The 25137-nt window shown below is 47.6% G+C and overlaps 2 protein-coding genes and 1 long non-coding RNA gene across 13 annotated transcripts in view; 1 reads left to right on the forward strand and 2 right to left on the reverse strand.

Moving 5' to 3' along the window:
* The first annotated feature begins 2837 nt into the window (after nucleotides 1–2837).
* Nucleotides 2838–25137, forward strand: part of LOC117802351 — a 34593-nt gene continuing 12293 nt past the window's right edge. For 6 of the 7 annotated variants that reach the window (XR_004625591.1, XR_004625590.1, XR_004625587.1 and 3 more), the window contains exons 1-2: nucleotides 2966–3510; nucleotides 17870–17979. This is a non-coding gene — a long non-coding RNA (uncharacterized LOC117802351). The other variant, XR_004625589.1, reaches the window with a different exon arrangement.
* Nucleotides 3027–9686, reverse strand: FBXL22 (F-box and leucine rich repeat protein 22). The gene is made up of 2 exons (XM_034660865.1): nucleotides 6960–9686; nucleotides 3027–3997 (listed from the first exon to the last, which is right to left on the reverse strand). Exons 1-2 carry the CDS (start codon nucleotides 7382–7384, stop codon nucleotides 3661–3663), a joined length of 762 nt encoding a protein of 253 aa, XP_034516756.1. The 5' UTR covers nucleotides 7385–9686; the 3' UTR covers nucleotides 3027–3660.
* USP3 (ubiquitin specific peptidase 3) overlaps nucleotides 11960–25137 on the reverse strand; it is a 100220-nt gene continuing 87042 nt past the window's right edge. For 3 of the 5 annotated variants that reach the window (XM_034660862.1, XM_034660863.1, XM_034660864.1), the window contains 5 exons: nucleotides 17022–17140; nucleotides 15826–15939; nucleotides 15622–15689; nucleotides 13409–13558; nucleotides 11960–13071 (listed from right to left, as the gene is read on the reverse strand). In XM_034660862.1, coding sequence (XP_034516753.1) covers nucleotides 12864–13071; nucleotides 13409–13558; nucleotides 15622–15689; nucleotides 15826–15939; nucleotides 17022–17140 — 659 coding nt within the window. In that variant the 3' untranslated portion in view covers nucleotides 11960–12863. Of the gene's footprint in view, nucleotides 13559–15621; nucleotides 15690–15825; nucleotides 15940–17021; nucleotides 17141–25137 lie in introns of all 5 variants that reach the window. The other 2 variants (XM_011218433.3, XM_002914232.4) reach the window with 1 other exon arrangement.

Consider the following 25137-nt stretch of genomic DNA (forward strand, 5'->3'; position numbering starts at 1 on the left):
CAGCTTCATTCTGGGCCTGCCTGCTTTGTGGCCTTTGCCCAGCACTGCCAGTCAGATGAAATCTGTATCCCGTGAACTTGGTTTATAGCAAAAAGCAGGTCTTAGGCGTGGAATCCTAGAGCTGGAAGAATCCTGGAGCTAAGGTGTCAGGGGACCTCTCCTCTACAGACCATGAACCTGAGTTCTGGAGAGGGAAAGCGCTGGGTCACAGGCGTGTACAGGCTCCAGCCGGGAGCCCTGGCTTCCTGTCGCCTGCCGACCCGAGGGAGCTCTGCCCCCTCCAGACATTCAGCCAGTGTGTCCCTGCAAGACACGCCTTACAGCACTGGTCCCCCCAGCGGGCTCTGCCTCCCAAGGAGTGACCCGGAGCCCCTGACCCAGGAGCACGTGGCTCCGGTATCTGCTGGCACCGAGCTTCCCGCGCGGACTCGCCAGCCTTCCACCAGGGAGCGCTGAGGTTCTGCACCCTCCCCCTAGCTTTCCCTCCGTGGCCATTGGCTGCCTTGGGCAAAACTGAGAGTGAAACAAGCATTCGGGAGGCAGGGAAGGTTTGGAGACTGTTCTAATAGAGGCTGTGAGGACATAGGTAACCTCGCAGCCATTGTCAAGTGGCTTCGGAACCCAGGCTTCCATCTCCCCTGGCTCCCCTGGGCGTGCCTTGGGCTTTCTGACTCTGCCTTGGCTGAACCGTACCTGCCGCAGGGAACAGCCCACCCACAGTTAGACCCCGTGGGAGCCGGGGTCAATCCTGAAGCTGAAGCTCGGCTCAAAGGCTCCGTCCTCCATCCAGTGTTCCTGGGTCACCCCCATACGGACCCAGCTTGCTTCTTCCTGGGACACAGGCCCTGTGGGTTCTGCCAGGCACTCGGCTTTCGAGGCCCCCACAGAGGTGAGGACTTTCCCTACCCCAGCCTTCCAGGCACTGCACATTTACACATCATCTCATCAGAGTGTCACACAGAGGGTACCGGTCCTATTTTAGAGATAAAGTAAGGCTCTCAGGGGTCATAGCCTGCCAGAAGTGATGGATGGCAGAGCTGCAAGCACTCAACACTCCCGACAACCCCAGATGAGTGACTCAGTGGATTAATGAAGCACGTGGTGCCCCTCGTTCTCTGCAGATCTGAGAGAAGACGTCAAGCGCGGTTTCTGATGAAGCCGGGCACTGTGTTCTGTCAAGGGCTCTGCTTGGTGTCCAGTGATGGGAACAGCACCTGTTAGAAGGCGGAGTGGAGAGCCCTAGTCTCCTCAGTGCCTGCCTCCTGGGTGTACCTCGGATGGCCCTTGGCTCAGGGACCCAAAGTGCCCGGGAGGGGGCGGGGCCAAATTCAAGCTCTGGAAACAGCGTTGGACTCGGCTGTCAGCGCAGCTTTAGGGGTGTGATCGCTAGAGCCTTGACACGTGGGGGGTTACTGGGCACCAGAGGCTTCGCCAAGGAAGTTAGCCCTCATTTATAAAAGAGCTTCCATGGGGAAGGGGAGAGGGGCCTCAGGTTACCCTGTTTGAGCTGAACTTGCAGTGAACACAACGTGTTAATCCTTACAGGAACCCTGCAAGCAAGATTCTCCAGCAATCCCAATACGCAGATTTAAAAGCTGAGGTTTGGAGAGGGCGGACCGGCTCTCAATCAGAGGAGAGTCAGAAACTAGGATTCTATTGTCCCCCAGACTAAACCATCAACTCAGGGCTCACAGGACCTGCTGGGAATTCAGGCTTACCAGAAATAATGAAAGCAAAGCCCTGGGCTTTAAGTGGCGCTGTTTTAAAAGCACATTTATCCCCCTGGAAGCCTGAGCTTTCTTTCAACATTGTTTGCAGTAGTAGGGAAAAAATAAAATCCCTGCAAGGCCTCTTTCCAGAGTCCAGAGCTATGATGGGTAAACTGGAAAATCACCCAGAGGAAGTGGGGTCCTCCCATTCCACTGCAGCTGGCGGCCTGAGGGGGCTGGCTCTCCCCACAGGGGTGAGAAGGGATTATGCCAGGCCGGGCCTCAGTGCCAACACCCACCTGTTTCTGGGCCCAGCACTGGCCCCAGAAGGGGCCCAGGGCTGCAAGTGAGGCCTCCAGTAGGCCCTGGAGGGGATGGGTTGCTGCTTACCCCAACACAGGTTCTGTCTGGAGAAGTTTCAGCTCCTCTGGCCTTTACCTGGATATCATCTCTGCTTGGGGCCCTGGCTCCTGCTGGGGGTAGGTGAGGTGGGGGTTCTCCAGCTCTCCTTTCATGCTCAGAGTAAGCAGGGAGGCCTCTGCAGCCACCCACATCCCTAGTTCTCTGATCTTTCCTCCTCACTCACTCTGCTCCAATCACACTGACCCCCTGGCCTCCCCTAACTCAGCGGCCACGCTCCTGCCCCCGGAGACTTTGCATGAGCTATCACTCCCGGCACCTGGACTCTTCCTGCCAGATGCTGCTCGGCTCTCTCCCTCGCTTCACGTGGTGAGGCTCACATTGGTCAAGCCCTTTCAGGTTGCTTTCCCCAACCCCAAACCTTCACCAGCAATTGCCAGTTATCCCCTTACCTGATGCTCCCCACCCCCGCCCCCACCGTAGCCTTATTATCTTCTTATATACCGATTATTTTACCGTCTCTTCTCCTACTAGAGGGTAAGCTCCATGAAATTGGAATCTCTCTTTTTTCCTTGCTGGTTCTCCAATTTTGGGCAACCGGTGAGTAGAGATCCTGATCCCCTTTCCCAGAGAAGAAACACCTGGCCTCGGGTGACTTAAGGGCCCGGATCCCAGCTGGTGATGGGCGGAGCTGGAGCGTGAGCCGGGCCCACCAGCTCGAGGTGCTCCCTGCCTTCCCCCTCTTACTCAAGTCCCCCCCCCCCGTACCTGGGACCCGGAGGCTGCTGGGTGGCCGAAAGCCTATACTTTGGTGGCTAAAGGGTGGGACATCAGTGACTAAAGCTCCGAAATTGGTCCAGGCGTGTGTCCACGTTGAGCAAAGCCAGCAGGTAAAAATCTAACTTTGTATGAGCTTCTCGCGGTTTCATTATCAAAAGACTTAACCAGGGCTGCTGCTTTTGTTTTCAAATCTTTACTTAGGGTTTTAAAAATGATTTCTTCTGCCTTTGTGATAGGAGAACGGCAGATAATTAGGGTAACTATGCGGTTTAGGTTAAGAATCACAGACACCGGCGAATTTTCTCGAATCGTGGGCCGAGCGCCCTGGCTTCCCCCCCTCCATGCTCGCGGGAAGCCCGGACCACGGACGGCCGCGGGGTGAGCGCACGGGGCGCGGCCGGCCGCCGGGCCCGCCCCTCCCCCACGGCGCCTGCGCCCGCGCTCTACCCGGAGGCCACGCCAAGGCCTGGGGGTTATTTCGGCCGCCCGCGGCGGTAGCAGTGCCCGGGGACGGTGTGGGCCTTTCTCCGGCTGCGGACAGCGAGTGGCGGAGGAGCCGGGCGGAAGGCGTCGGGACAGAGGCTGGCGTTTAGTGAGAGCTATCCGAGTTTGCCCAGCATCCCGTTAATCTCGCACTCCTGTGCGTAAAACCGTATGTGAGGTAGGCATTAGTGTCCCCATTTTGCAGACAGGCAAACTGAGGTTCAGAGATGTGGCGACAGTCTGGGCGGTGGAGGAGCTGGGGTTGGAAACCAGCTCGCTCTTTCCGCCCGGGGCCCTTGGCTGGGTGTCGTGCCCCGGCGTCGTCGCCCTAGCGCGGCAGCAGCTTGCGAAGGGCCGTGCCGGGCGCGCTCGGAAGCTGGTCCGGGATCATGGCTGCGCTGTGCTCGGCCCGCAGCACCAGGCGCGGGCACGCGGCCCGCAGGCGGCGCAGGCCGGCCGCGCTCACGTTGCGGCAGAAGTCCACGTGCAGCGTCTGCAGCGCGCGCCCGTGCGCCGCCACGGCCGCCAGCGTGCGGTTGGTGACGCGCGCGCAGTTCTCCAGGCGCAGCGCGCGCAGGCGCGGGCAGCAGCGCAGCAGGCGCGCCAGGCAGTCGTCGGTGACGTGGCCGCAGCCCGAAAGCGTGACGGACGCTAGGTTGGGGCACCTGCGGAGAGATCGCCGTGACCCCGGGTCGGGGCCGACGGCGGGTACGGTTGGCGTCCGCCCCGCGCCCCGCCCGCCGCCCTGCCCAGCAGTTTCTTGGCCCGGTAGCTCCCTAACAGCCCTGGGACTCGCGGGGCTCACGGCACGACTCCGTATTTTGTGGGCAAGGAAATGAAACGGGCTCCGCCAGTTTAAGGAACTTGCCTGGATCTGAACCAGGGTTTCTGTCCCCTTTCCCCTGCTCTTTCTGCCTCTCCACGAGACCTTAATCTGCGTGGGCTCTTGGCTTCCTGAGCCTCCGCTGGTCCTGCTGTGGGCAGAGGGGTGGCAGGTTCCAGGACAACTCTAGGTGTCCTTGGTGCTCTTTGGGCCTGTTGCTTTGGGGGGTGGGGGTGAGCGAAAGGGTGCACGGTGCCCACTCTAGTCTGTCTGCAAGGTGACGTCCTGATGTTCCTGTGGGGTGGCTCAGGGACAGAAGCGGCTCAACCCTTGAGGCTGGGGTCAGGGCATGGCTCTGAGGAGGCCTGGCTCTGGGTTCTAGGGCGCTCAGTTAACCGGGACGCTTCTTGCATGCCCACTGGGATGCCAGCCTGGAAGAGGTCCAGAACTGGCAGTAGCTAGACCGGATCTGAGGTGGGAAACAGTCAGGGCCACCTGTACAGAAAGTTTGGAAGCTCCTCTGCCTCAGTCTTACCAGCATCTGTTGGAGAAAAGGATCTTGAGCAGAGTTAGATTTGGGTTATTTCGGTGTGACATTGGCTAAGTCACTCACTGAGCTTCAGTTTCCGTGTGTGTGTGTGTGCGCGCGCGCGCACACACAGCAGGGAGGGAATAATGCCCACCGGTGCGGTTGTAGTGAAGATCAAGATTGGGGGTGTAAAGAGCCTGCACACGGCCTTCTGTAGGCACTTGTAACTCACTTTTCCTGGGAGCACACAGGATCAGATCAGTTGCAGGACCTGTCTTGTGGGCAGGGGCCTTGGCTGTCTCTAGCCAGAGGGAGCTGGGGTCTAGACAAGGGCTTTCCCTTTCGGGATCAGCTTCCCCCTTAACCCCTTGACTGCACCTGCCTGGGCTAGCCTGGCTGCCCTGTTCCTGGGGAAGGGGCACATTTCACACACGGAACCCATTCCATCTCCCCGAGTCCCAAGTTCATATGGCTTCTTGATTTTTCATATCAAACCCTCTGCACCCTGTTTTGTGAATGAGGAGACTGGCCCAGAGGGCTCGGGTAACTTGCTTGTGACTTATTTGCTCTCTGACTCAGGACAAATGTCTGAACTGTGCTAGCCCTCGTTTGTCAAGTGGGAGAAACTGTTGGCTCTAGGGTGGTTATGACGATTAGGTGTTTAAGCCCCGAAGGTGTTGAGTGGTCCCTTTTGCTCTAAGAACCTTTGGAGTAATCCTGGTGTAGGAACAAACCAGAGAAAGAACTGACTCCTTCCCTGCCTTCCTCAGCTGTCTGCCGTCTCTCGCTGCTGGAAGCTGATGACTAAAAGAACCAGATTTCATGGATGTTATCAGTACCTACTGTGGGCCAGTGCTCCTGTGTCATTGAATCCTCTTAACCTGGGAGATGGGTGATTTATCCCATTTTACAGATGAAGAAATTAGGTTGGATTTAAATATTTGGTTTGGGGTCCCATGGTTGAACAGTAGCAGAACTGGGAGACTCAGCACAGAACCCTTACCACCAAGCCCTTCGTTCTTTTTGTGACACTGGGGCCCCTTGCTGCACCCAGATGGTGACATGAAAGGACCACTCCACACTTGCTGTGGGAAATGAAATTCTCTTGCAACAAGAATGGAACAACTTCAGAGCAGGCTGCCCCTCCCACATTTATCACTCCAGTCTGATTTCTGGGCCTTGTTAGACCCATCAAAATGGCCTCATCCCACCAGGGCCCAACCAATCCATCTTGTTTTCTTCTGTCTTAAAAAAAAAAAAGGGCAAAGCTGGGCCACCACTCTGTTTCCTTCCATGCCTGTCATGCTGCCAGCAAACAGCAGCTATTAAAACTGGGCGTCAGAAAACTGGCTGAGCTGCGTTTGTTAGTAACCGAGAGGTGCTTTTCCTCAAAGGCAGGACAGGACTGGTCAATTTAGGCTCGGCAAGAGGCTGGCAGCAGAAGTCTGCTCGCGTGGGCTGCCCCAGGCAGGAGGCTGGGACCATAGGGGGTCGCCTGTGGCTTAGCCTCTTTACCTGTGGTAGAGTTGACCAATCAAATACAGGATGTATTTGGGACATACTTATGCCAAAAAATTATTTGGCTATTCAAAATTCAAATTTAACTGGGTGTCTTGAATTTTTATCTTCTAAAATCTGGCAGTCCTAGACTGGGTAAATCACATGACCTCTCAAAACACTGATTTGCTCATTTGAAAAATTAGGCTAAAAACCTCCCTTAGGGGTACGAAGAGATTAGTAATATTCTAACGAGGAAACCATTCTTAAATATCACCACTCCTCCTCCTGGGGTTTGGCGTGGTTCAGCTAACCCAGAGCACCCCAGCTGTCCTTTCTTAGCTGCGTTCCACAAGCCTCGGAGTTTGTTTGCAAGGGGGAAAGCTGAGGGGTACGATGATGGCTGAATCCAGGAAACTTTCCCAGGGCCTGACCTTGAAAATCCAGGCCCAGCCAGACTCCCTGAGCTCTTAATGGCTACTAGGGAGGACAGCTGCCCGAAGGACAGCGACAGCTGAAGCCCGGTGTTCTGTCTGCAGCAGAAGCAGGTCCAGGACCTGCGAGGCTAAGAGGAGGAAGCCCCCCCCCCATGACTGTATGCCTTCTCAGGGGACTGTGCTGGGAACGGGCCCGGATGGTCCTACTTGGGCCCGGTGTGCAGCTCCCCAAGATGGAGGCATCTCAGGCTTGCCAAGTGCTCTTCCCCACCCGCCAGCAGTCGCCTAGTGCTGTAGGAGCCAGACCCCGCAGAGCCAGCACTGCTCAGGAGGTGGCCTACCTGTCGCACACCCGGAGGAGGAAATCATTGACCAGGCTCTCGTGGCGGCTACAGATGCTCCTCTGCAGGGCGCTCTTGAGCCAGTCCTCAATGCTGCACACCTGCACGCGGCTGGAGTGCCAGCAGATGGAGAGGCTCCTGAGGGCAGGGCTCAGCAGGAAGTTGTCCTTCTTGAGTTCTAGGAGGGACCGAAAGTGCAGCAGGGGCCAGAGTGCGGGGTCCTCAAACACGTCCTGGAGCTGGGGGCAGGTGCTGGCCAGGTTCTTCCTGCTGTCCTTGTCCAGGAAGGAGAAGAGGTGCAGGAGGCACTCCCGGTTGAGCTGGGTGATGTGCATGGCGCGCAACGGCCGCACAGTGTGCCTGGAGCCCGGGGACCTGACCCTCCTCCTCGTCCTCGTCCTCCCCGGCTCCAGGCTGGTGGACATATATGGTTGAGGAATGGTGTTTATTTTTGGCTAACAACTGGTGCTGAAGCCCTGAGAATGGGGTGGGGGGAGCCAGGACCCAGACGTACGTGCAGCAGTCTGTGGTTCGGCTTATGTTCAGAGGAACTGAAGATCCTGGCAGCAAAGCAGCCTATTGAAGTTAAACAGCTTCCTTAAAAGGGATTTCTGTCCCTTTTAGCCACGCTTAGCAGAGAGCTTTTCTGGCTTTTCCCAAGGCATTTCCACTGGAGGTGGCCAGCCAGACCACCTGTCCAGGCCTGCAGTCTGCTCGCTGGGAGGGACCCGGATATTGGATCTGTTTCCGTTCTCTAGTGTTATCAGTGTGCGTCTGCTCCACTCCCAGTAGGAGTTGTGTTTATAAAGAGCAAAGGGGGACAGTTTTGTGTTCAAAGCTGGAAGTTGAAGCCATGGTGAAGGCCCATTTCCCTGTGACCTCAGCTCAGTGGACATGGTTCGCGGGTGGGGCCGAACTACCTTCAGACCCTGCTGCCCTCCCCGGGCAGAAGGATTCCCTCGGCCTCCCAGCTGGCTGTTTTTACCCTGAGTTGTTGCACAGAGACTTATCTGAAGTAGCTCAGCTCTCCAAGGCCCTTCTGCGTGTATGTGCATAACATTTGAAACTTGTTTACTTGGCTTTTACATCTTAATATTTTCCCAATTATGTGCCCCGCTGTATCTTGTTTGTATTTCCCAAAATGTCAGGATGGATGAGGAGGCTCTTAGTACAAAACTGCTCGAAACAGTTTTAGGTTAAAGTGTTTTAGTCTCCGCTTGCCCCTTAAGCCAGCCGGACACCCCCCTCGCTGTGAAAGCCCTCAGTACCCGGCCGTCGCCTCGGCAGGCTGCCTGGAGGCCTCCGCTCTCGTAAGTTCTCCTTTCGTGAAGTAACTGACATTCCTCAGTGCGTGGATCTAACCCTGCTTCCCTCCCAGCCCCCCCACGTCCTGCTGCAGTCGTGCTGCTGTGAACTGCCAGCAGGGAAAGGCTGTACGGCTCTGTAACAGTGAGGCAGGGGACAGATTTTCCTCGGCTCCACCAGCGAACACCACCGAAGTGGTTGCCTTTGTTCGTTCTCTCATTTGATTGGAATTGGAAGGAAGGGACTACTTTGCGTCCAGTCGCGTGGAGTCAGGCAGAGGAAGCAGCTGTACTGGACCCTCTTCTGGAACTAAGGCTTGGTCGTTCTCGGTGCAGCTTTTGCCTTTAGAAGCACAAGGCGGCTAACGAAGGAGTAGCCGTTCTAGCCAGCTCCCTCTGAGACACCAGTCTCCGGGGTCCTGGGGGTGTGGTTACCCCAGCAATGCCAATGCCAAACGGAGGGGAAAGGGGTGACTTTTCTTAAAAACAACATACACCAAGAAACAGCTCAAGGAAGCATTTCTTCGGAAAGGGTAACTAGCTACTGCTGTTACCACAGACTCAACATTTTAATGGTTCACAAGGACGGCTGACGGCCCACGCCCTCTCTGGCCCCCGGTCACTCACCCAGTCCAAAGGGACACTGCAGCCCCTCGGATAGGTTTTAATAGAAAGCCTTATTATCTCCGCTTTTCCTCCTAAATCCTGTCCAAACCAGTACTTTTTAGTGTGCCGACCTCTGGAAATGGGCAGTTCGTTCAGCTTCTTGGGAGGCTGGCCACGGGTCCGTCCTCGTGGCCCCTCGTGGCTTCCGCACGGAGTCCTGCAGGCCCTGCTCGGCTGCCGGAGCGGGTGGGGGGAGCGCCCCAGAACGCAGGGAAGGTCGGGGCCACCACGGCGGCGTTGACAACCGCTTCTCCCTTTCGCCCTGCGCGGAGCCCGGCTCCTTGGCCCCGACGCCGCAGCCCCTGAGCGGCCGCCAAGAGCAGTCTGCGGCCGGGAGCGCTGCTGTGCGGGACCTGGAGGCAAACCATTTGCCTCTGTTTTTAAAGACCGCGAGGAGCAGGCAAATAAATACCAGAAACACGACGGGTGTGGACAGAGGGTGGTTCTTGTTTTTTCTGTTTGTGGGGGACGATGGGAGCAGAGAGGTCGTATATAGGAACTTACCGAAAAGCAGAATCTTTTTTAACCATGGCACGCACGTGCGTGTCTTCCTTTAAAGGTGATGGGTACCCTTTGCTCAGAGCCCCCAGACTGGTTCCTCAGGGTGGGGGCCAGCTCTGAAGGAGGCAGGCCGACCTCGTTTTACCCGACGTGCTGTCCGAGGAGAGGCAAGGTGGTCTTACAGCCTCGGGTGCGCACGGGCCGCTCGTCCAGCCCCTCACCACAGGGGCCCCTTCCTGCCGCCACCTGCCCCTCCGGGCACCTCGCCGGCCTCTGTGCGCCTGCGGCCCCGCGCGGAGGCTGCCGGAGAACTTAGTGCTGCTGGCCGACCCGGCCCGTCCCCTGAGCAAGTGCCCGTCACTTACTTGGCTCCCCTGAAAGGCGTTCAGAAATAACAGTCAAGAGGAAAGAGACCAGAACTTTAATGACACTTTCATCCATAGAAGAGTTCAGGTTGGTGAAGCAGAAAAGGGTTGTGATTACAACGTAAATGAATCAGTCACTTGCACCGTGGATCCTCTCACATCACACAAACTAGGCTTCCGTGGCGAGTGAGTACATGGGACACAGACAAGGGTCTGGAGGCCGTGACGCTCAGACCCGGGGGACGGTCACACCAGCTAGGCGACGCGGCCCCCACGCCCCAGACCTGCCTCTTCCTGCACCGTGGGCACGTTCCTGGGGCTGCACCCCGGTCTGCTGGGACCCGGGCCCTGGCAGCAGGAACACACTGCTCCTGAGCCTTTCCAGGGCCCAAGGGAAGAGGCCATGTCAGCAACAGGGTACATGGAGTTCAGGGGACGCTGGGGCTGAGGGGGAAGAAGTGTATCTAAATAAACTACGTACACTACACCAATGAAAGAGAGGTTTGGCTTTTAAGAAATAAATATGTCCCCGACCGCAGAAACCAAGCTGCTGAGTAGGTTCCCCAGGTGAGACACACGTTTAACACTTACCCAGGGCCTGTACATGTACTGGTTTAATTCTATTACATATGTCATCACTAGACACTGAGTAGAATACAGTGGATAAGCAAAGGTTTCTCCACCATGGAGAGAGATTTGTGTTGCCACAAACTGTTTCCATCACCCACCTGTGTGGGAGGACTTCTGAGGAAGTTTCTAGTTCCAGGAGCCATGTGACGGCGAGGCACTGCCTCTGCTGCGCTCAGCGCGGGAAGCCGCGCAAAGACCACACGGCGCAAGGGGAAAGCCCTGAAGAGCACACGAAGATCAGTTTTTTAAAATAGGTGTGATAAGGCTACACAGTTCAATTTTTTAAAAATACAAATAGGCACATTTACATCACTGGTGTTCAAATGCACAATTCAGATGGATCCAATCACTTTTCCAAAGAGCCTTCATAATGTCATTCAAACATTTCTGCTTAAGTGAAATCAAGCAATAAAAGCACTCCAGAAATTCAAACAGGAGATGTGTCCGTCTCTTAAGCCAACAGTGCTGCCTGTCTGATGACCACTTTCCCCAACAAAGCAGTCTGGATGTCCCGAAGCTCCTTTTGCTATAAAAAGACCATTTTTCTCCACCAGTATCAACACTGCCCAAGGCTATATTGCTGAAGTCCTCCGAGCTGCCCACTTGAGAGATGAAGGAAGTGCAAATGTTAGCAGTCACGGCTGTTTGCCTTCTAAGTAAAAGAGGCTGGATTCACAGGAGATACCGAACAGATCAAAGAAGAGGCACATTCCAAGTTCAGTTGTATGTGGTGTTAATGTATTAATATATTAGGTCAAATTACGTGGAACTTTCACTTTTGTAGATCAAAAGGTTAAATACCACAGTCTCTTCTGGTTCAACCTCATGTAATTTAGCACTGTAAACTTTTTTTTTTTTTTTAAAGGTTTTATATGTCAGAGACAGGGAGAGAGAGAGAGCACAAGCAGGGAGAGTGGCGGGCAGAGCTGGAGAAGTAGGCTCCTGGCTGAGCAGGGAGCCCAGTGGGGACTCAATCCCAGGACCCTGGGATCCTGACCCGAGCCAAAGGCAGACACTTAACCGAATGAGCCACCCAGGCACCCCTGCACTGTAAACTATTTTATAAACATGTTTCCCTCCTATCTTCTGGACTTTGTGTCTAAGTTGTAAGACCTAAACACAACAGAATTTTCTTCTCTGGAGTGAAAATGCAGACCAGCGCTGTCTCTAAGAGCCCTACACACCGTCGGAACCGCCCTAGGCCGAAGCGTTCTCTGCCACATGTGGCTGCTGAGCCCTTGAAATGTAACTAGTGTGACTGAACTGGGTTTTAAACGTAATTAAAATTTAAATAAAATTTAAATAACCACTAGTGACTGCTACACCAGATAGTACAAGTTTAGCCATAACTGCAGTTTGTTCCAGGCCATGTTCAAGTGTTTAGCAGCTAATTTCTGCCCTGAGAAAAATACAGGATTTATCTAGTGACTATTAAAATGGAAATGGAGCCACATCTCCTGCAACTTCAAACATCAGACCCAGGAGGACAGCCATCAGATTATTCATGCACTTAAAAGAAAAAAGCCAGGTTTTGTTTTTTTTTTTTAATAGAAGAAACAAGATTACCAAAAATTTCGGCTGGCTGGCTTAATATGAAGGACGTTCTGCCCCTCGCAACAGCTTGGAGAGAACGGAGAAGAAACACGACTGGAACAAGAGCTACGCTGATAGGGGTGCATGGCCCTGGGCCAGAGGATGCCAGGGGGGCCCTGTTCTCTCGCGACATAATCTGCAAGTCCTGCCACCCCCACCCCCATCCCATCAACAGACTGGCCTTGAACGCTTGCAGAATCACAATTACCTCCCTTAGATGCAATTCTGGTTCCAAATTTCAGTTTGAGTTCAATCTTAATAGTGCTTATACCTGTTTTTCTTGAAAACAATTTTAAAACAAAGACTACGAAACTCAAGAATAGAAACCATTCAAAGTGAGAATATTTTCAGTTTTGCTCTGCTATCAGGATAGGCCAGTGAGAGTTGTTAAAAACCAACAGTAGCAAAGATTTAATCTCCTTCTGTGGAAGCAGACCCCATGGTGTAGGTGGAGGTCAGCAGGCCGACCTCGGATGGCCAGGCAAGAAATAAGACAAAAGTGGACATGCAGTTATTCCCAGCTCGAGAGCCGGGGGGGACCCTGATGCTGGCTCGAAAGGCAGCAGAAGCTCTGGTTTCCTCTCACTGGATAAATATCTGCACTATGTAGCACAGTCTGGGATTTTTGAACACTGTGTTTGGTCGTCTTTGGACTTTTCTGTACTCCTATCGCCGTGAACACACACAAGCAAAAAATATCCCCAGAACAGAACAAAACAAAAAAACTCAAAGGAGTAATGTCTTGAATTTGCAGTACAGGTACAACTGAACCAACAAATTTATTTAGTTCGGGCTGATAAACAGCAGCCTTGAGAGAGACCAAGAGCAGCAGTTACCTGGCCTGCTTAATGCCCTCCCGGTTCTCTTTTACAATCAAAAGGAACGATTACTGAGCAGTCACTGAAATCTCGTGGGCCACCAATGACGTGCACACATGATCCTGGCTTGAGAGTCAACCTGGTCTCCGTGGCGGCTGTGGAAGGCAGCAGGCGGCTCCGCGGCGCCTCACGACCAGGAACGCCTCCGCCTTCGGCACGTGAGCATAAGGAAGCACTGATGTAAATGTGCGTCCGAGTGAGAACGGAAAACATTAATATAAAAAAGTCAAATAGAACTAAGTTCTTGAAACTACATATAAAAACTGAATTATTACAACTAAAGCAGCAAATCAAAATATCTGCTGAGGTTTTCTGGTAGAACTAAAAAAACAAATTAGTCGGTGCCCATGTTCAATACGTCACTACCATTGACAAAACTAAACCCAAAATAGGAAATTGAAAAGTGCATAATGAAATTAAATCTTGGATCAAGTATTTACGGAAAATCGGAAATGTTTGTCCGGTATAGTTGACAAATAATGATTTAAAGGAGGTGTTAAAGTTTGTCTGACCCAGCTCTGGCCTGGCGTTCCACATAGAAAAGGATGTAGGCCTTTGCCTTCACAACGGTGTCTTCGTCGGTCAGTGTGACAGTGCTGTCATTGAAGTGGAACCAGTGACCTTCGTGAGCTGCATAGGCCGTGTAATGTCCAGAACCAACCCTGTCCGGGGAAGTGGAAAAAAAAAAAAAAATGAAAGAAAAGGGCTACAGAAATAACAAAAGGATCTGTGCAATCATAATCTGTTAGATATAAAATGAATTATAAGCACTGTAATAGAGAACACACCCTAGAGACTTGTGGCTTAAGGTGGCTGATTGAGCTCAAGTGTTTATGTTCTCAAAATCCACCGACATGACCAGGAACATACTGACACTGGACATACAGGGCAGAGTGCCGTCGAATGACCAGAAATTGAAGATTTTCTACAACACATAAAGCATTGTTCACATGGCACTGGGTTAATGGAGAAACCAAAGAGGTAAGCACTCTCGCCCTAACAAGCATAGGTCAAGGCCCAGGGAGACCTGGACCACTGAAGAACAGATTTCCATCACAGCCTTGGAAAAAACCTGAGTTTGAGAAAGTAATCTGCCTCCGGGGAAGCGCCCTCCCTGTACGGCGGCCATCAAGCGCTTTTCTGTCAGCACAACTGCCCACAGAGCCCGAGGCAGCCCTCCCGGCGGGAGAGAAGCCTCAGGTAGAACAGACACCCCACAAGTGCTAGAAAAACCCTTACCATTTACCAGTAATGCTCAATCTCATCACTTATTATGACTCTGAACAGACAGCCAAAATCATCAGAACCTGGGGGCAGGGGTGGTGTGCGGAGTATGAAAGACAGCTGGGAAGAACAAGTAAAGCAACTGACCACTAAAAGTTTAATGTAAAAAACCAAAGAGCTTTAAAAATTCTAATTAATACCAGTGGTTGCATAAAACAAGAATGTTCGTATTATGAAAGGAAGTCATCAGAAAAATGGGATTGCCACAGTATTAAACATTTCACAGAGGAGCTTATCTTCAATTTGGATACAGATGAAATCGAAATTGGTGATTTAGAAAAACAGGCCATGGTAGTCTTCAGAAACACAGAGATGGAAATCATTAAAGAGTAGTTAAAATGCGTGAAAGAACCAGAAAATTCACTACACAGGAGGTCCCCCCTCATCCTTGGCTTCACTTTCCAGTTGAGTTACCCAGTCAGCTGTGGTCCACAAGATGGTCCTCCTTGTAACATCTCATCGAAAGGTCAACAGAAGCTAACACTATCACAATTATAATTAATTAATATTAAATTATAATTGCAAATTAAACTATCATAGGTACATATGTATAAGAAAAATTAGAGTGTATATATAGGGATTGGTACTACGTGTGGTTTCAGGCATCCCCTAGGGGTGTTGGAATGTATTCGTACAGACGGGAGGGGGGCTGCTGTGCATGCAGTAAGGGTTTCAGAAGAAAAAGTACAGAAGGGGGTGGAACAAGTACTATTTCCATGAGCCGGAGACGCTGATGGAGAGGTATACCTATCAACTACCAAGCCAGAAATACATTTACTGTAATTTCTTAAATCCAAAGACAGGATCCTATAACCTTCCAATGGGGAAGCTTACAAAAAGTTGCCTAAAAAGGGATGAGATCAGACTGGTAGTAGACTTGGCCCCTGTAACTGTGAATGATGAGGTCAAGGGAGCAATGTCTACCAAGTTCTGAGGGAAAAGGGTATTCAACATGGATAGGGGTTTGTCCAGCCTTGAAGGTAAAATAGCGAATCTCAAGAAATCAGAAGGTATAAAGTAATACAAATTTTCAGGAAAAAAACAAAAATTCAATAAAATAAAAAATGAATCTTTAAAATAGATGACATGAAGTAAGTTCCAAATAATTCCCATTTTCCCCCCAATTTAAATGTCACCTGGCAAAGGAAATAAAAAACTTTGGAGTAAAGACTACTGAGGATTTTGTGGACAAATAATTTAGGTTCTGAATGCTGAGCTCAAATGAATCCTTCTCCATTTTGCTTTCATGTGCCTTCTTCCTTCACAACATCCTTTCAAGAATATTCTTTCACACCAAGATTGAAAGAAAATTCTACTTCACTCACTTTAATGTATCTGACTCCATTTTGGGGGGGAGTCGAGGGAGAATTATCAGGAGTGGTGCAGGACTGCTGGCCTGCTCCGTGCTTTTCCCAAGCGTGAGAAGCCATGACACACTTACCCGGAACCATGGTGCACAACCACAGCCGCAAGGTCGTACAGGCAGTGCTCTGGGCCACTGTTCTCCGGCTACAGAACAAGGAAGAAGACATCTCAGGACTGTTAGGAGCAGTGGTCCATGACATCCTATGTCCTACCTCATGTGAAGACCTGATTTTACTGAAGAGCCATCTTTTCAGCATCTAACAAAGATAACGCATCTCACCTCCAGCAAGTAGCATTTCATGTCCAGGCCTCTCAGGGGAAATTCTACATAGGTATCAACTTTGTTTCTTAAATATGCAGTCCAATGAAATCGTTTCAAATGTAAGCATAGCACCTGGATGAGAGAGAAATCAGACAAAGTTTATAAACAATCTACATTTCAATAAAATTAACTACTTGGTACTAATGTCTCTCAGTGATATTTTAGGTGGCCTATCAGTTTATCTTTTGAACCCTGATAGTGCTTTCTTCCACATACCTTATTGTGATGTTGTGATTTATAATATAACCCCCGGAACTAATATTACACTGCATGTTAACAAAGTGGAATTAAAATAAAAACTTAAAATATATATATATTTTAATATATAAATTATATATACCTAAACAGGTCTTCACCCCCTTTCCTAACACAGAGCTCCTAGACCCTTAGAATATCCTAAGCGATAGCCATAAAGGTGTCTTTGTTATGTTCATGAGGTGCCTTTCTGACTGCACCTAAGGATGGGAGGACTGGTTGCCAGGGGACCAAACCCTGTGATTACAGAGTTGGAACTTTCAGTCTTCCCCACCGCACCCCAACTCCAGGGAGGGGAGAGGGGCTGGGAGTTGAACTGCCAACAGCCAGTGAGTTAATCAGTCATGCCTATGTAATGAAGCCTCCGTAAAAATCCAAAGGGAGGGGTCTGGAGAGCTTCTAGATGGGGAACCAGAACAGTTCCAGGCCCATGCCAGGCCCCACACTCCACAAGGACAGAAGCTCCTCTGTTCAGGACGCTGCCCTACATGTCTCCTCATGCACATCTGCTGGCGTGTCGGTCAGAAGCATGAAGTAGCAAGTGGGGCTCGTGACTGGCTTCGGAAGCAGACGCAGTCTTGTGGGGCTGAGACCTGCACCTGTGGGCCCTGGTCACTGTCTCTGGGTACACAGTGTCCGAGTTGTGGGGAACTGTAGGACACCCTGCTGGTTGCTCAGCTGTGGTGTGGTGGGAAACCACCCCTCCACACGCTGGACACTGCGATCAGGACACATTAATTATGCATTCTTCAAGGGTTTGTTTACCTTTTACGAGCAACCCTAGAGACCAGTACAGAACAGATCACGTAGGCTGAAGTTACAAAGATGATTTGTCTTCTCCTCAGTTGTAAACATCTTCCCCCTCAAAACTGCATTATAATTTGAAACTCAGTGCTTACCTTGGGTAGTTTTTGGATCCAAAACTTTTTAGTAGATTTTTGTTTCTTTTTGCATCTGTGGCACATATATAACTCTGTCTCGTCAAGTTCTTCTAGGTCAGTAAAACTGCGAAGACAATCTAAAACCAAATTGATTCGGGCAGCGTATCAACAGGGTGCATTCTACAGAGGCAGACGCCGCAGAAAACACTGTGAACTCGAAGCTGGACAACTCTGGCTCGAATCTCAGCGTTATTCACTCTGTGACCTTGGAAAAGTCAGCCTTTCTCAGTTGCAAAATGGAGCCCCTCAAACAAAAACAAACCAAACCCACTCTGAAGCACTGTCGTGAGGGAAATACTGTGTGTCAGGTGCCTGGCATCACGTCTGACATCTGGTGATGATCCGTTAATGACAGGTTATGGTATTGTCGCATTTGGTGCTATTAGTGAAGAATTAGTCTGGATACTTTGGCTAAAAATAGTATCCTTAATGAAATCAAGGTTTGAGCAGCAATTTTCTCTCAATATCTTGTACTACAGAGGACAAAGCCCCCAAGTTCATAAAGTCAGATTTAGATCAAACATTTTCATACTCATAACTTATTAAAAAATAAACATAGATTACAGGCGGCCACATTCCCAACCTTCCTATGATATCTCCAGTGAATCCTTTGTTCCAGGCTCTACTCTCAAAACCCTGGACAAACCAGAGATATATATTTTTTTAAGGTTTAATTGTGTAATCTGGGGTTTGGTAAACTGTGGCTTCCCAAGCCAAATCCAGCCACCTGGTTTTGTAAATAAAGTTTTCTTAGAACACAGACATGCCCACTGATTGATATATCATCTGTGGCTGCTTTTACACAGCAACAGAGTCGAGTAGTTCGGACGCAGACCTCACGTGCAAGAATGCCTGAAGTACTTACTATCTGGCCCTTTATAGAAAAAGTTTGCCAACTCCTGCTGCAATCAGTAAGGTATGTATTGTTCTGTAGAGAAATAATAATATATTATTCTTTTTAGAGAAGAATATGAATGTCTATGTACCCAGCACTCAAGTAAAGAGATGGATTCTCTCCTGTACTTGAGGAGCCAGACTGTGTGAACGGCATCCCTTAGAGTTGTGCAGTGAGCAACCTGAGCAGCCAGGTGTGGGAGCCCTGTTAGGAGTTTCCTGCATTTTCCCAGTAAGAGACCCCATCTTTCCCCCTCGAAATAGACATTCTCTTGAATTTTTTGTTGTCTTTTTGCTTGCCTTTATAGACTATATACGTACATGTATGCATCTTTAAACAGTATAATGTTTAGTTAGAAAAGTTGGGTAGCAAGCACTAAACCTAGCTAATTATATTGGGAAAAGCACCACTGTCTCTGTGCTCAAGAGCTTTCAAGTCATAGTCTGCCTTGGCTTCCATGAGAGAGGATGAGAAAGCCTGGTGGAGGCAAGGGGAGCCATGCATTCTTTGTGGAGGTTTTTTTGAGGCACAATTGGCACAAAACATTAATTTCAGCTGTACGACACAATGATTCAATACTTGTACCTGTTGTGACGTGATCGCCACTGGAAGTCTAGTTAACATCCATTAAAATTTTTTTTCCTGTGATGAGAACTTTTGCTTTATTTTCTTAGCAACTTTTAAATATACGATACAGTATTGACTACAGTCACCATGCTGTATTATTACATCCCCATGACTTATTTACAACTACAAGCTTCTACGTTTTGGCCCCTTTCACACATTTTGCGCACTTCCCATCCCGCACCTGTGGTAACTACCAATTTGTTTTCTGTATCTATGAACTTGATTTGCTTTGGGTTTTTTTAGATTCCACATATAAATGAGATCACATGGTATCTGTCTTTCTCTGACTTTAACTTAGCATAATAGCCTCAAGTTCCATCCATTTTGTTCTAAATGGCAAGATTTCATTCTTTATGGCTGAATAATATTCCATTACGTAAATATTGTCTTTGTCCATTCACCCAACGGCTGCTTCTTTATCTTGATTATTGTAAATAATGCTGCATGAACACAGGGATCATGTATCTTTTCAAGTTAATATTTTCATTTTCTTTGGAAAAATACCCAGAATGGAACTGCTGGGTCATATGGTAGTTCTACTTTATTATTTTTTATTTTTTTAACACTTTTTATTTAAGTTCAATTAATTAACATATAATGTATTACTGGTTTCACAGGTACAAGCTTGTGATTCATCATTCTTATATAACACCCAGTGCTCATTACATCACACACCCTCCTTAATGTCCATTACCCAGCTACCCCATCCCTCCAGCAACCCTTAGTTTGTTTCCTATGATTAAGAGTCTCTTAGGGTTTGTCTCCCTCTCTGGTTTTATTTTTTCCTCTCTTCCCCTATGATCCTCTGTTTTGTTTCTTAAATTCCACATTATCAGTGAGATCATATGACTTATTTCGCTTAGCATAATACCCTCTAGTTCCATCCACATCATTGCAAATGGCAAGATTTCATTTTCTGATGGCTGCATAATATTCCAGTGTGTGTGTGTGTGTGTGTGTGTGTGTGTGTGTGTGTGTGTATATACCACATCATCTTTATCCAGTCATCTGTCGATGGACATCTGGGCTTTTTCCATAGTTTGGCTATTGTGGACACTGCTGTATAGACACTGGGATGGAGGTGCCCCTCTGGAGCACTGCATTTGTATCTTTGGGGTAAATACTCATTAGCGCAATTGCTGGGTCTCAGGGTAGCTCTATTTTCTTGAGGAACCTCCATACTGTTTTCCACAGTGGCTGCACAATTTACATTCCGACCAACAGTGCATGAGGGTTCCATATTCTCCACATCTTCCCTAATGCTTGTTATTTCTTATGTAACAGTTGTGAAGTGGCGGCTCACTGGTTTGTCTGCATCCCCCGATCGGTGACATAGAGCTCACTGGTCTGTCTGCATCCCCCGATCGGTGACGTAGAGCTCACTGGTCTGTCTGCATCCCCCGATCGGTGACAGAGAGCTCACTGGTCTGTCTGCATCCCCCAATGGGTGACGGAGAGCTCACTGGTCTGTCTGCATCTCCCCGATGGGTGACGTAGAGCTCACTGGTCTGTCTGCATCCCCCGATCGGTGACGGAGAGCTTCTTTTCCTGTGCCGTTTGGCTGTCTGTGTGTCATCTTTGGGAAAATGTCTGTTAGGATCTTCTCCGTTTTTTAAAAATGGAACTGGTTGTCGCTGTTTTGTTTTTGCTATTGAGTTGTATGAGTTCTTTATATATTCTGAATATTAACCCCGTAACAAATACTATTTGCAAGTATTTTCTCCCATTCTGTAGGTTCCCTTCTCATTTTATTTCCTTTGCTGTACAGAAGCTTTTTGGTTTGAAGTAATCCCCTGTATTTCATTTTGCTTTTGTTGTTTTGGCTATTAGAGACAGAGTCAAAAAGTCACTGCCAAGACCTGTGTCAAGTTTACTCCCTACATTTTCTTCTAGGACCTTCATGGTTTCAGGTCCTAGTTTCCAGTCTTCAGTCCATGCAGAGTTAATTTCTGTGTACGGTGGAAGTCGTCCACTTTCACTCCTTGCATGTAGCTGTCCAGTTTTCCCAACATCATTTATTGAAGAGACTGTCCTTTCCCCTTGTATATTCTTGGCTCCTTTGTTATAAACTGACCGTGTGTATGGATTTATTTCTGGGCTCTCGTGTTTCTACGCCAAAACCGCACCCCTGCGACTGCTACAGGTTTGCAGTAGTTTAAAATAAGGCGTGTGAAGCCTCTGGCTTTATTCTTCTTTCTCAAGATTTCTTTGCCTATTTGGGGTCTTTTGTGGTTCCATCTACTATTCCATCTACTTCTATGAAAAATACCATTGGAATTTTGATAGGGATTGCATTGAATCTGTAGATTGCTTAGGGTCGTGTGAATAACATTAATTCTTCCAATCTATGGGCATGCTAGATCTTTCCATTTATTTGTGTTATCTTTAATTTTTCTTCATTGTCTTATAGTTTTTAGCGTATAGGTCCTTTACCTCAGTTAAATTTATTCCTGGGTATTCTTTTTGGTGCAATTGTAAAAGGGATTATTTTAATTTCTCTGATATTTCATCATTAATATATATAAAATTGCAACAGATTTTTGTATTTTGATTTTGATCCTGCAACTTTACTGAATACATTTTTTTTTAATTTTATTTATTTATTCGACAGAGGTAGAGACAGCCAGCGAGAGAGGGAACACAAGCAGGGGGAGTGGGAGAGGAAGAAGCAGGCTCATAGCAGAAGAGCCTGATGTGGGGCTCAATCCCACAACGCCGGGATCACACCCTGAGCCGAAGGCAGACGCTCAACCGCTGTGCCACCCAGGCGCCCCTCTGAATACATTTTTTGGTGGAATCTTAAGGGTTTCTATATATAATATCATGTCATCTGTAAATAGTGACAGTTTTACTTCTTCCTTTCCAATGCCTTTTTTTTTCCCCGTGCCTAATTGCTCTGGTGAGGATTTCAATGCCTTATTGAATAAAAGTGGTGAAAGTGGGCATCCCTGTTTTATTCCTTATCCCTGAGGAAAAGTTTTCAGCTTTCCACCACTGAGTATGATGTTAACTATGGGCTTGTCAGGTATGGCCTTTACTATGTTGAGGAAGGTACCCTCTATACCCACTTTGAGTTTTTATCATAAATGGGTGCTGGGGCACCAGGATGGCTCAGTTGGTTAAGCATGATCTCAGGGTCATAAGATTGGGCCCCGTGTCATGCTCTGTGCTGGGTGTGGAGCCTGCCTGAGATTCTCTCTCACCCTTTGCCCCTCCCCGGCCCCTCCTTGTGCTTTCTAAAAATAATAATAAATAATAATAATAATACATAGTATTGAATTTTGTCAAATTCTTTTTATGCATCTACTGAGATAATCATATAATTTTATCCCTGATTTTGTTAATGTGGTGTATAATATTGATTTATAGATGTTGAACCATCCCTGCATCCCTGGAATAAATCCTGCTTGATTACGGTGTATGATCCTTTAATGTACAGCTGACCCTTGAACAACATGGGGGTTTCAGGACATCAACCCTCTGTGTGGTTGAAAATTCATGTATGCATTTTGACTACCTTAAAATTGAACTATTGACAGCCTACCACTGACTAGAACTCTACTGATAAGTCAATTAACACACATTTTGTATATTATATGTATTATATTCTGTACTCCTATAGTAAAGTAAGATAGAGAAAAGAAAAATGTAATTTAAGAAATCACAAGGAAGGGGCGCCTGGGTGGCTCAGTCAGTTAAGCATTTGACTCTCTTGTTTCAGCTCAGGTCATGATCTCAGGGATGTGCGATCGAGCCCTGCATTGGACTCCGTGCTCAGCGTGGAGTCTGCTCGAGATTCTCTTTCCTTCCCCCCACTTGCACACTTGCTCTAAAATAAATAAATAAAAATCACAAGGAAGAGAAAGTACACTTACAATACTTTACTGTATTAATTGCAACAATTCACATGACATGCGTAGTTCAAAGCCATGTTGTTGAAGGGTTAACAGTATCATTGATTTTAGCTTGCCAATATTTTATTGAGGATTTTTGTGTCTATGTTAATCAGGAATATCTGCCTGTAATTTACTTTTGTTATGGTCCCCTTGTCTGGTATCAGGGCAATTGTAAAATGGCCTTGTAAAATGAGTTGAAAAGTATTCTTTCCTCTTCCACTTTTTGGAAGAGTCTGAGAAGGACTAGTATGAATTCTTTGCATGTTTGGTAGAATTCATCACTGAAGTTGTATAGTCCCAGACATCTGTTTGTTGGGAGATTACTGATTACTGATTCAATCTCCTAACTAGTAATCAGTCTGTTCACATTTTCTGTTTCTTCATAATTCAGTCTTGGTAGGTTGTATGTTCCTAGGAATGTATCCATTTCTTCTAGGTCTCCAGTTTCTTGGTGCGTAACTGTTCACAGTAGTCTCTTAAGATACTTTGTATTTCTGTGTTATCAGTTGTAATGACTCCACTTTCCTTTCTGATTTTGAGTCCTGTGTTTCCATGAGAATGGCTCAAGGTTTGCTGATTTTATCTTTTCCGAGAACCAGCTATTTTGTTGATCTTTTCTATTGTCTTTTTAGTCTCATTTATTTCCACTCCAGTCTTTGTAATTCCCTCCCTTCTAACTTTGGGCTTTGTTCTTTTTCTCATTCCTTAAAGTCTAATGTTAGGTTTATTTGAGATTTTCCTTGTTTCCCAAAGTAGGTTATTTACTGCTATGAACTTCTCTTCTAGAACTGCTTTTGCTGCATCCCTTAAGTTTTGGGTACATTGTGTTTCCAGTTTCATTTTCACAAGACATTTTTAAAATTTCTCTTTTGATTTCTTCTTTGACCCGTAAGTTGTTCAGTACCATGTCATTTAATCTCCACGTATTTGTGGATTTTTCAGTTTTCTTCTCATAGTTGATGCCTAGTTTCATACCACCATGGTCAGAAAAATAGCAATAAACATAGGGATGCACATATCTTTTGAATTAGTTGTTTTCATTTTCTTTGGGTAAATACCCAGTAGTGGAATTACTGGATCATATGGTATTTTTTAAAATTTTTTGAGGAATCTCCATACGATTTACCCCAGTGGTTGCACCAATTTTATATTCCCACCTACAATGCACTAGGATTCCTTTTTTCCCACATCCTTGCCAGCACTTGCTACTTCTTGTCTATTTGATATTAGCCATCCTGACAGGTGTAAGGTGGTATTTCACTCGGTTTTGACTTGCATTTCCCTGATGATTAGTGATGCTGACCATCTGTTCACATGTCTAGCCATCTGTATGCCGTCTTTGAAAAAATGTCTATTCAAGTCCTCTGCCTACTTTTTAATCAGATTTTTTGGTATCAAGTTGTATACGTTTTTAATATAGTTGGGATATTAACCCCTAATGGTATATATCATTTGCAAATACCTCCTCTCATTCAGTAGGTTGCCTTCTTGTTTTGTTGGTTTCCTTTGCTGTACAGCAGCTTTTTATTTTATTGCTGTAGTCCTAATAGTGTATTTTTGCTTTTGCATCCAGCCTCAGGAGACCTATCCATAAATATGTTGCAAAGGGTGATGTCCAAGAGATTACGGTCTGTATTTTCTTTCAGGAGTTTTACAGTTTCAGGCCAGACATTTAGGTCTTTAATCCATTTTCAGTTTGTTTTTGTGTATGGTGTAAGAAAGTGGTCCAGTTTCATTCTTTTGCACATAGATGTCCAATTTTCCCAACACCATTTATTGAAAGACTGTCTTTTCTTCAGTGTATATTTTTGCCTCCTTTGCTGTTGATTAATTGACCCTATGGGGTGGATTTATTTCTGGGCTGTCTATCCTGTTCCCTTGACCTGTATGTCTGTTTTTGTTTTGATTAGTATAGCTTTGTACTACATCTTGAAGTCTGGGATTCTGATACCTCTGCTTTGTTCTTTTCTCATGATTGCTTTGGCCATCTTTTGTGCTTTCATACAAACTTTAGGATTATTCTACTTCTGACAGAGGTTGAATCCGTAGATTGCTTTGGGTAGTATGGACCTTTTAACAATAATCTTCCAAACCATGAGCATGGTGTATCTTTCCATTTCTTTGTGTCATGTTCTATTTCTTTCGTCAATGTCTTAAAATTTTCCTAGGTATTTTATTCTTTTTGCTGCAACAGTAAATGAGATTGTTTTCTTTCTGCCACTTTGTTACTAGTTTTTGTGGTGGAGGCTTTAGGGTTTTCTATATATGCTATTATGTCATCTACAAATAGTGGCAGTTTTACTTCTTCCTTACCAATCTGGATGCCTTTTTCTCTTATCTGATTGCTGCAGTTAGGACTTCCAGTACTCTGCTGAATAAAAACGGTGAGTGGACATTCTTATCTTCTTCCTGATATGAGAGGAAAGGTGCTCAATTTTTCACTACTGAGCATGATGTCAGCTGTGGGTTTTTATCTTGAATGGATGTTGTATTTTGTTAAAGCTTTTTCTGCATCTATAGAGATGATCATATGTTTTTATTCCTTCCTCTTGTTAATGTGATATATCATATTGATCGATTTGTGAACAGCAAACCACCTTGCATCCCTGTAATAAATCCTACTTGATGATGATGATGGTGATGGTGATGGTGATGG

The sequence above is a fragment of the Ailuropoda melanoleuca genome, chromosome 5 (assembly GCF_002007445.2).
Source record: "Ailuropoda melanoleuca isolate Jingjing chromosome 5, ASM200744v2, whole genome shotgun sequence".
NCBI lineage: Eukaryota > Metazoa > Chordata > Mammalia > Carnivora > Ursidae > Ailuropoda > Ailuropoda melanoleuca.

Excerpts from the sequence above, each read along its gene's own strand:
- FBXL22 (XM_034660865.1), bottom strand. The coding sequence starts at position 7,384 with ATGTCCACCAGCCTGGAGCCGGGGAGGACGAGGACGAGGAGGAGGGTC. Across the intron at positions 3,998-6,959 it reads CTCCTCCGGGTGTGCGACAG|GTGCCCCAACCTAGCGTCCG; the intron begins GTAGGCCACCTC and ends ATCTCTCCGCAG.